Source organism: Microtus oregoni, unplaced genomic scaffold (genome assembly GCF_018167655.1).
Source record: "Microtus oregoni isolate MIOR12 unplaced genomic scaffold, Mior012 000023F_ref0000262, whole genome shotgun sequence".
NCBI classification, from domain to species: Eukaryota; Metazoa; Chordata; class Mammalia; order Rodentia; family Cricetidae; genus Microtus; species Microtus oregoni.
The window spans coordinates 26,598,538-26,609,109 of NW_024543082.1; the positions used below are offsets into that span (position 1 = coordinate 26,598,538).

A 10,572-nucleotide genomic window follows, 5' to 3' on the forward strand; every position below is an offset into this window, starting at 1 on the left:
TCTACTGACTGAAGTCTCCATCTTGCTTCAAGGTGTGTTCACTGCTTCTTGCTTACATGGACTACATTGTGTATCTTACGGCTCGGATCACCAGTATACTCTGGTCATCTATGACTTGATTTGAGATTCAAAACGTTTTGCTTTCCTTGTGCTTTTTCTTTTTTTGGGCAATATGCAGGCTCTAAAGACTCAAAACTACACAGATACATTAGATTTAAACAAAGTCCACCTAAGGACCGTGGTAATAAATTCTTAACAGACTACTCCCAAACTGCCAACACCCCAGTGTTTCTTTGATCTTTCCCGTATCAAGGCAAGAGTTGTTTTCTACAATATTCTTTTTTTGAAAGTAGAGCCTACTGAAAGATCCAGAATCCTTGACCTACACTGCCACAAAGACATGAAATGGTAGTTCTTATATAATGCAAAGTAAAAACTTCACCACGGCGACCAAGAATACTCCAAGTTTCAGGTTTTTATATTCAAGTATCTCCCATTCTGTCTCTCTCTCAGCCTCTCTCTTTCTGTTTGTTCGCTTCCCTCTGCCCCCAAATTTCACCTATTTTCTTTTAAATATTTATTTTATGTATGTGTGTCTGTATGCTATCTGTATGCTTCCTGGTATGATACCCATGCAGACCAAAAGAGGGTGTCGAATCCCCACAGCTGGAATTACAGGTGACTGAGCTGCCTAACACAAATGCTAGAAATAGACATCAGGTCTTCTGAAAGAGTAGCAAGCTTCCTTAACTGCTGAGTCATCAATCCAGACCCTTAGAAATCTCTATGTTACATCTTATTTCAAAAACAAAATAATCTTGTTTTGCCTGAATTAAACTTTTACCACTTTTAATACATAGTTTCAAGTAATTCAATGTCTCCCAAGAATGCAAATATTTTTATTATGTAACTCTGAGTCATTAAAAGTAAAAAGCCAAAGCAAATAAAAATACATCAGGAAATAAATTCATTATAAAGTTTGCCACTCACCAAACAATGTCAGTTTCAGTATTCTACTACACTGAATTGCAAAGGAAAGGTCAGAACTATCAAAAATTGTTATAAGATCTCCATCTGAAATTAAAAAGAAAAATAAATTCAGATTTGCAACATTAGTAAACCAGATCATACAAAAAACTTATAAACAAAAACGAAACTACAGAGCACAATTAGAATCTCTCACAAGAATCAAGTATCATGTAATAAAGATTTCTTTTTAAAAATACTAAATCAACTTTGCCTACAAATTCTATAAATATTTATCATATAATCATGAGAAAATGTAGAAAAAGTTAAACAGGGTGTGGTGGTACACACCTTTAATCCCATCACTAGGGACTAGGGAGACAGAGTCAGGCAAATCTCTTAGTTGAGGATAGCCTGGTCTACACTGAGACACTCTGTCTCAAAAATGAATCGAACATATCATTTCTTTGCTTAAGAGGTATAAGAATATTACAAATTACTAGATTAGACTGAAAAATCTTTCCATTCTAAAACACTTAAACAGATTTACCAAATATGAAAACAAGGATTCTCAAGGTTCAAATCCTGACTTTTAATAAAATACAGTATCACAAATCTAAGGGGATTATATAAATCAGTCACAGAGCTGCAAAATGGTTGACAGGGACCACTTCAGTACATCAGAGTGAAATCTTCTAGATCACTGACCGATGATTTTCTACAGAAAAATATGTTCCTATGTAAATATATATAAAATAATGCATGCTGAAGAGTGAGATCATCTAGGACACAAACAATAAAACTACTGTATCAACTCAAAGTTCCAAAAGCATTCACAAAGCTAAGGGAAGGATAAAATGAGGTAGGGGAGTCAGCTGCAAGAGTCAATCAAGGGTTCCTGCAAAATACTGGTGATGAATTCTGTCCTGAAGCACTCTACTATACCAATTTTAAAACTTGTTAGGCATATTTATTTAGAACCAATATGCCAAAATCCAGGCATAAACTAGGTACTTTGTAACTGTTTTTAGATCTTTATAAGCAGATCCTCGTACATACATAAATATACACATATAGTACTCAATTCTCAGGGATTTTGCTCATAAATACATCTTAAAGAAAATAATCTACAGATAGATGCAAAAAGAGCGAAACTTCAATACCCAGTCTTAGTCTTTTTTTTTTTTATAGCAGTAACAGAATGAGTATTTCTGTTGGAATGCCATCTACGTTGATATCTTATGTAGTGGCCAATATGGACTACGAAACAATATGAGCAAATTAAAAATTTTTTAAAACAATACAAAAAAAAGGAAGGCTAGAGGGAGGCAAATAAATGTGGTAACTGCATATGGGGGACAGACTTCAATAAGGAGAGATCCCAAAGTGGGAACCAGGAACTACAACCCAACACGACCACTCCTATTTTTACAGGATAATGAACTATCAATGTCTTTTACATTTTTTAAGTTGTCAAAAATGACGGTAGCATGACAGAGATGTTCTATGATATGCAAAGGTACAGTATTTATTATCTGATCCTCCACAGTTTGCTGACCTTTCGCCAACATGAGAGGGAGACAAGAGAAAGCAGTCAATCGTAAGGTCAATTTACAATGTGCTAAGTGTGAGGCAAGAGTAGAGGTCTCAGGTTAAAATGATTATTAAAATACTGAGTTGTGTATGGTATTGGGCAAAGATCACTGGTAAAGTGCTTGCCTAGAAGTCCCAGATTTGGTCCCCAGGCCAGTAAAAAAAAAAAAAAAAAAACCATACAATTTAAAAAACAAATTGAGCTATAAATTCAAGAAAGAGAAGGAATTCACTCAACGACGGAATATATCTGAATGGTATAGAGGTGAAACTATGTATTTATAAACAGAGGCAATTGCTCAAGAAAGTAAAAAGGCCAAACGTGATTCTCAAACATTGGTTTGGGTACTCTCGGATCAAACATACATCAAGGAGAATTTACACATGACCAGCTCAGCTGATCACCAGTTGGTTTATAGTATGTAAGTTGTACAAAATAGGTGCTAAGAGAAGAATAATTTCCATTTGTAGCCCAGCAAAGCCATGTGACCTGGTCCTGATCCACACTTTGTATACAAATGGACATCATCTCAAACTCCAGCAAGTAAAATCTCATCCTACTCTGTTATCTGCACCCTGGAGGGCAATGCTCAGGGTAAGCCACAGGATGAGAGATAACACTTCTTGATTTCTTGAATGTTGAACCACTGAGAACTAAGGTTTCTAAAACAATAACCATCACGACTTAAAGCCAGTCCCCATAGAAATGCAAGTGTGAGTGATAAAAAGATAAGCGGGAAAAGCAGTGTTAGAGGTATTAAAGGGTGACGCTGCTTCAGCAAGGACAGTACAAGCAGCAATGCTAAATGCTAAGCCCAAGATGAAACAGACAAAAGATAATGGTAACAGGCACAACTGGCATTGGTAACAATCCGATAAAATTTCAATAGTAATGCTAACAAAGAAGCCTGATTAAATAGTCTGGCAAAATTTATCTCTGTAAAAAACAGCCATGCTGAAATGAGTCTAAGAGCACTGCACACAACAGACAATCACATCAGCATAGTGCACTAATGCACACTGAGAACTCCCACAACAAAGAATCTCCTCTAGACAGGTGTGGAAAGCCTCAAGGCCATGTCAGTCTTGGACTACACAGTTAAGACCTTGCCAAAAGAAAAGAAAAAGAATAAAAAGATACACCTGCCTCTGTTTAAGCCAGCTTTCCCATATTTAGTTAGTAAAGAAATCCTCTCAAAAAACAAAACAAAACAAAAAAAAAAAAAAAAAAAGAAATCCTTTCCTGTCCAATACAGTGTAAGAATCCTTTCAACTTTGAATATACATGTGGAAATCTGAGCAGGAAGTGAAAGAAAATATTTGTAAAAATGTCATGTGAATATGTCAGACACTCCCTTCCAAGAATAAATTACATTTTTAATGAACAAAGAATTGTATAAACTTTGCAAACAGTAAATAAAAGTGGTCACTCATGGTGAATAGTCCGCTGAAAAAAAATGGGTAAAAGAACTTAATAGAACTATAATACCTAGACCTAAATCTAGCCTTAAATATGTTCTTACCTTCATCCTTATACTTTATTGTAACTTCATCATTACTCAGAAGTTTTCCTCTGAATACTCGCTGCATCATTAGCACTAACTCATCATAAGTAATATCTTCATTATGAATGGGAATTCGGCGGATATCTTCTCCAAGTTGAGCTTTGATAATTAGCTTCCCACTTAGGTCCAACTGTCCGTTCATGGTGGACTCCAGGATGCTCTATATACACACAACTCTAGGAAAAAAAAAAACTGAAGAAATAGTTTTGATGATTAAACAATGAAACAAGTGAAAAGTACAAAGCATTAGAATGTTACCTCTTAAGAACGTGCATAACAGCCGGGCAGTAGCGGCACTAGTGGGAGGCAGAGGCAGGAAGGTATCTGAGAGTTGGAAGCCACCCTGGTCTACAAAGGCAGTTCCTGGACAGCCAGAGCTGTCACACAGAGAAACCCTGTTTTGCAGGAGGAGGGTGTATATGTGTGCTAATCTTGTTGTTAATATAAGTTCTAAACAGTCTGGAAGTATTTTATTACTAATGTAATTTCTATTATTATGTATAGTATTATTTTACTCATATACTCAACTACTTAGCAAACAATACCAATACCACCTATCTAAAAATAAATTCCTAATTTTCTACCCCAAGCTGCCTCTCTTAACCTTTCACATCTGTTAGTGGCAACTCCTTTCTTCTAGTAACACAACATAAAAAAGGCCTTGCAGCTTCCTTTATCTCAACTTACATCTAAAGTAAGTTGCTACTACCACCACCTTTAAAATGTTTTGGGAATCCAACCAATTCAGTATCTTCACTATCATCAACATAATCCAATTCAATATCTGTTTGACTTATTTTAGAATGCCTCCAACAGTCTGCTTACTTACCTCCATCCACGTTCACTGTATTTTCAACAAATAAATTTGTTCTGTAAAAAAATCTAATGCCATTCTACTTGGAACCTTCCAATGAATTCCCACAGAAAAAGGAAAACTTGGCATCCCCAGCCTCTGGCCTAGTGTTTAGCCACATTTCCGACTTCTTTCTCTTACATACATCTGCTACACCAGTGTTTAAGACTCCTCTCCCAACTCAAGGCTTTGAGCTTACTGTGCCCTTGCCCTGAACTCTTTCACACCCCTCACTGAACCAGATTGCTAGTTCCATGTCACCTGTTGGAGTTTTCACCTAACAATCTAAAAAAAAAAAAGCCTTCTCATCACTATCTTCTCACCTGTTTTATTTTCCTCACTGCACTAAACACTATGAAACATTATTTTTTATTATATAAAAGTTACTATTTTGTCTGCTACCTTCCTAGAGTCTAAAAGATGCCTTGTACACAATAGTTATTCAGACAGACAATGGCTACAAAATTGTCAACTTGTAACTCTAACCTGGGAGAGGAGGCATGTATGAACATGGAATTACAATCTCCTATTTTTTCTAAATATGATCTCAAGGGTACTTTTTCTAATGTCCTATTTTGGAAACTCAATGAGAAAGGACAAATGAGTAATATTCTCCTGAGCTTTCTGACAAAACTATCCACGATCAAGCTACACAACTCCATTAACCTGCCAACCCACATTCCCACCAATCAGAGTGGGTGTGTATCATTAGACTGCAGGCCTTCCTTTTTTTTTTTAAGATTTGTTTTATTTTTAATTGTGTGCTGATGCTCCAGAAAGTCAGAATGTTGGGGATTGCCAGGACCTGGAACCATAGGTGGTTTTGAGCCCCCTGGGATGGGTACTGGAAACTGAACTCAGGTTGTCTGCAAGAGTCATACATGCTCCTAACAGCTGATACGTCTCCCCAGCCATGCATTCTTTATTGTAAAAAGAAGAAAACTAAGTGCAGGGTGGGCAAGATCAGGATCTCAAGGCCGCCTCAACTACAAAGCAAGTTCAAGATCAGTCCAAGCTACTGGTGATTGTCAAAAAGAAAGAAAAAGGGATATAGATCACTGGCAAAGTGCTTGCCTAGCACACATAAGGCTTTGGGTTCAATAAATACCTGGTACCACATAATTGAAAAAACGTAAGTGACAGAATTAGCTACTAAATACTAGTTTGCTAGTATTAAGAATTCTCCTTTCTTGGGTTTTATTTTCCTCTTACTACCTAACTTCAGGTACTCAGTATGTCTTCTGTTTTTATAAACTTAAATTCTAAACACTAAGACCTTTAATAATTCAAATCACTACTGTAAAAATGCATATTTAGGATCATATAATGGGTTAATATCTCTTTTTCTCAAGGCCCAGTAATCCCTGAGCATGCTTATCTATCCACACAGAACGTTCTTCCCATCAGCTCTTTCATCTGTTCCAAGTCAATGACCACTGAGAGCCATTTAAGCTGTCCTAAACCTCCTGCTGGCCATTTTGATTTCAATCTTGAACTTTAACTACTGGCAGCTTTCTGTTTCCTTCTCTAAAACTTACTCAATCTCCAACATCACACTTCTCTTGCAATTATTTTTGCCCTGCCCCTTTAATGTGGAAAAGCCCTCACTCACCAAATCACCAAACTATTCAACTTGGGAAGTTTTAAATCAATCCTAGCTTATGTCATGATGATTAAATATAAATCTCCCAATACTCACATAAATACTCCAGTTTTTTTCATCTAACCATCCCATAAGTGGAAAAAAAAAACCCTTCACCATCCTGTGGGAAGATTACATTTTTACTAGTAACTCTTTAATGAAATGGGGCAGCAACCTAAACACAACATTACAAGGTCAAGGTAGAACAGCATGAACTGGGCACCACAATCTGGATGCCATGCTTATCTTAATACAAAGAGCACACACAGTTTTTTAGTCTCACAGTGGAGTTCTCATAAGGACTATAATGACCTGAAACCTCTATAGAATTAACTCTTCACTTGTTGGCCAAACTGGTTCTCTACCTTTAAGAAATATTTACAGAACATCTACTACAGCCCAGGTAAGTTAACTTTAACAAGACAGTAAGTACACCATGCTTTCACTGACAGCCTCAAAGGAAAGATCTTTCAATAAATCTGCATTTACTGCCTTCTATCTACAGGCCATATAAACCAGCATTTTCTATAAAGGACCGGTGCTTAGTTTTAGTAAATGCTATTATATGCTCTCAGAAGCACCTAAAATAGTACCTGACATACAAATGCTACTTAAGGATCTGTTTCCTGCACAGAAGGGCCAATGAGCAAAGACACTAGGAGAAGAAAGCTGGAACATTCAGTCAGTTCTAGGTGTTTTGGTCACCTTCTTTAGGCCAAAGGGGCCACCTCATAAGTCCTAGCACAAATACACTTGATAATATGCCCTCTGACGGGGCTGGAAGCACAGATCCCAGGAACCTAAAATCTAACACTGAATATCCTTAGCATCTGCCATGATGGCCCCGACTCACTTCCAGTATTCCCTACCGACTGTAAACTCCCTGCAGTCTTTGAGAAAGCTGTCCCCCACTGGTGTAGTGATCGTAGGTAAATACACAAACATCACAGTTATTTCCTGTCCCAAGAGAAAACCTCCTCCACACATCCACAGTGTCAACTGCGGTACTGCTTTTCACTAATAAGGTAGAAATGAACACGAGATCCCGTTGACATTTTTTAAAAAATCTATTTTGTTGCCATCTTACTACTTCTGAAGTTCATAAGTGACTCAAACAGTAACGTGCCTCTCCAGCGAGTAAATTTTCTGATTACTGGGATAAACTGATGTGCTCAAGGACATAAAGCCTGCCCCCTACACTAGGAAGTATAGAACGGTCAAGCCCCAGGTTCCTCTTCGCTTATCCCCAGGGTAACGCCTTCATAAAATTCAGAAGCTTCTATGGAACACACCCTCAAAGGAAAGCCGTTTTCTTTAAGGAAAAACAGTCTTGATTATTCTTAAACTGCCTAGCGGCCTCAAAATCTTTCTGACACGCATGTGGCAAGAATGGTAACCATTTTCACCAGTAGCTATGCAAGCTCAAGTTCTCCACGTTGTACTTTCTTTACGTGAAAAAGCAGAGAAATGGCTAAATTTGTATCATCTTGGAGATCAGGCATCTACGATTCTTCCTACAGTGCCCAGCGGCAAAACTTACCAAAGTTAGGAATTGTCATCCATAAAACTGGGTAAGGCCTCAAGGGGACACTAAGCATGACAGTGTAGGACCGACGGGGGTTCCTTTTTGTGACCGCGGTCTAGGCATTCCCTCGGGGTCCACGCCCCGCCATCCAAACCACTCTAGGGGTTAGGTACCAACCGGGCCCTCCTCAAACCCCTTTTCTCTGCCTTGAACGACTCACTCAACTCTCCACCGCTCTGGAGGGGGAGGGACCAAACGCCCCAGGCCTCCTCAACCCCCTTTCCTCTAATCGGGTAATTCGACCCTCTGCGGCCCCGAGAGACCAGGAACGGGTTATCAAGGGGCCCAAACGCCCGCCAGGCCAGGCCAGGCCAGGCCGGGTGCCCTCCCCTCCCCCTCGCGGCCGCCCCTCCCCCGCGCAGGGCCGCTCGTCGGCCTCCCCCGGCCTCACTCCCATCCTCTACCCACGATCCCCGGCCCCACCCTCCGGGCGCCGGGAGGTTCCAGAAGCCCACCAGCCCTCCCGGGTCCCCCGGCCTCCTCGGGGAGCGGCCGTACCCGCTTGCCGAAGCCGCTGTCTCCGCCGACCCGGCCGCTACGTGGCCCCCGCGGACTCCGCACTGTCGCAGGGAGGCTTCGGACCCCGCTCGCCCAGCCGCCCTCCGCCGAGCCTCGCCGAGCTGAGAGCTGCGCGGGCCTGACCAATCGCACACACCCAACAAGCCTAGCGAGAGCCGCGCTCCCGTACGTGGCAGGTGGGAAGAGCAGGGGCGGGAGCAGAGGGAAAAAAACCCAAAAACCCTGTCCCGTCGCCCCGCCTCGAAGCGGCCGGGCCAGCCCAGAACGCATGCGCGGCGGGGTGAGGAGCCCGGCGGGCGAGGACCCGGCTGTGTCGGGTGCGCGGCCCCGCGTCCTCACTGGATGACCCGGTGTAGGAAGTGCGAGCCGGGGCGGGCACGCATGCGCGGGGGCTCACCAGCGCTTCCGGTTTTCCAGCCAGCCCGTACTTCCTAACTCTCTCCGGTGGGCGGGGCGTGGCCGCAGCGCTGCGCTGGTTCCGAGGGAGCCTGGTTGGCAGTGGGCAGCGGTCCAGGGACGCTTTGGGTCTTTTTGTTGTTTTGTGGCTGTCGTAGTCAGCGAGTCAGTCGGATCCCGAGAAAGCGAACCCCGCCTTCTTTCTACAAATCCATTCATTCATTCACGGTCCGGCGCCTACGCTTGGCCCAGAGAGTGCAAGGAATTCTGATGAGTCAGTTCGCGAGCTAGGAGGTACCCGAACGTTTAGGAAGGCCACGGCGTGCAGAGGACACCCCTACGGAGGGAAAGGACGAAAAGTGGAATTAACACCAAGGGTTCAGAAAGGTTTAGGGAGGATGATAAAGGTTTGAGCATACCCTACAATCGCTTACGTTTATTTTTACCTAGGGCGTTTGCTTTGGGTGGATCAACCTCAGACTGATCCCTGAAGTTTGTAGAGTTTCCTTCAGAGGGTTCTGCCACTATAAATGTTGTTTTTCACAGTTGCATATAATGCTGTTTCAGCAGTTGCCTTCGGGGATGGGGAAGCAGGGCGCTGCTGAAGGGATAAAAGATTTCCCTATTTTCTCTAGGAACTGTTACTCAATGTCTCCCATTTAAAACTGAATAATACAGATTCAGAGAAGTGTGTGCTGCCGGTAATAGCATTCTGCTGTCTTTCTGATGGTTCAGCGTTATAAAGTCACATTTCTGTGCATTGAGGTAAAATTCCTTCTACCACTCTTCCTAGATTTAAGTCAGACCCTGGGACAAAAGGAGTGTCGCAGAGAACCCTGGCACACGAGAACATGCATACCCACTAATGTTTTCTTTTCAAGAGAAAAGTTGTAGGACATTGAAAAGAAACACACATATATAGTTAAACTTCAAAAACATTTTGAGTGCACAAAGAAAGTCTCAAAAAGTTATCTAGGCATGCCGAAAAGAGTTACCATAGTCGCAAAAGATTTCAGGTTTTAGAAAAGACTGTTTACAAGATTGGCCCCTGGCTCGTGTCTAAGCAATTAGAATTCAAGAAGGCTTCCACTATTCTTTATTAAGAGCAGTGCATTGTGTCTAAAGTGTTTGAATAAAAGTGTTTCACGCTGAACACATCTGCTTGCATAGTGGGTGCCCGGGATTTCAGCACATGGCAACCAGTGGATGCCCACTTCCATCCAATAATCTCTTTAAACAACAAGAAGAAACAAAGCAAAGTGGAGTGGAATAATCTAACACTGCTATCTCTTACAAGCTACTTCCAGCAGATACTTTTTCACAGGGTGTGGGGATTTGTTGCTCAAAGAATTAAATGTGTCCAGAAAGAAAACTTAGATTCACACTCTGGTTTCATTCACGCTTTTCCTCTACATGATTTGTTCCTTTGCTACCTTTCCTTCTTATCCTTTCT

General features: G+C 41.3%; 1 protein-coding gene across 4 annotated transcripts in view; it reads right to left on the bottom strand.

The window, feature by feature from the left end:
- Positions 1–9,036, bottom strand: part of Tfg (trafficking from ER to golgi regulator) — a 28,956-nt gene extending 19,920 nt beyond the window's left edge. Inside the window, exons 1-3 of one of the 4 annotated variants that reach the window (XM_041673370.1) lie at positions 8,703–9,025; positions 4,083–4,315; positions 991–1,074 (exon numbers count right to left, since the gene is read on the bottom strand). In XM_041673370.1, coding sequence (XP_041529304.1) covers positions 991–1,074; positions 4,083–4,266 — 268 coding nt within the window. In that variant the 5' untranslated portion in view covers positions 4,267–4,315; positions 8,703–9,025. Of the gene's footprint in view, positions 1–990; positions 1,075–4,082; positions 4,316–8,702 lie in introns of all 4 variants that reach the window. The other 3 variants (XM_041673368.1, XM_041673372.1, XM_041673371.1) reach the window with 3 other exon arrangements.
- Between the last annotated feature and the right edge of the window lie 1,536 nt (positions 9,037–10,572).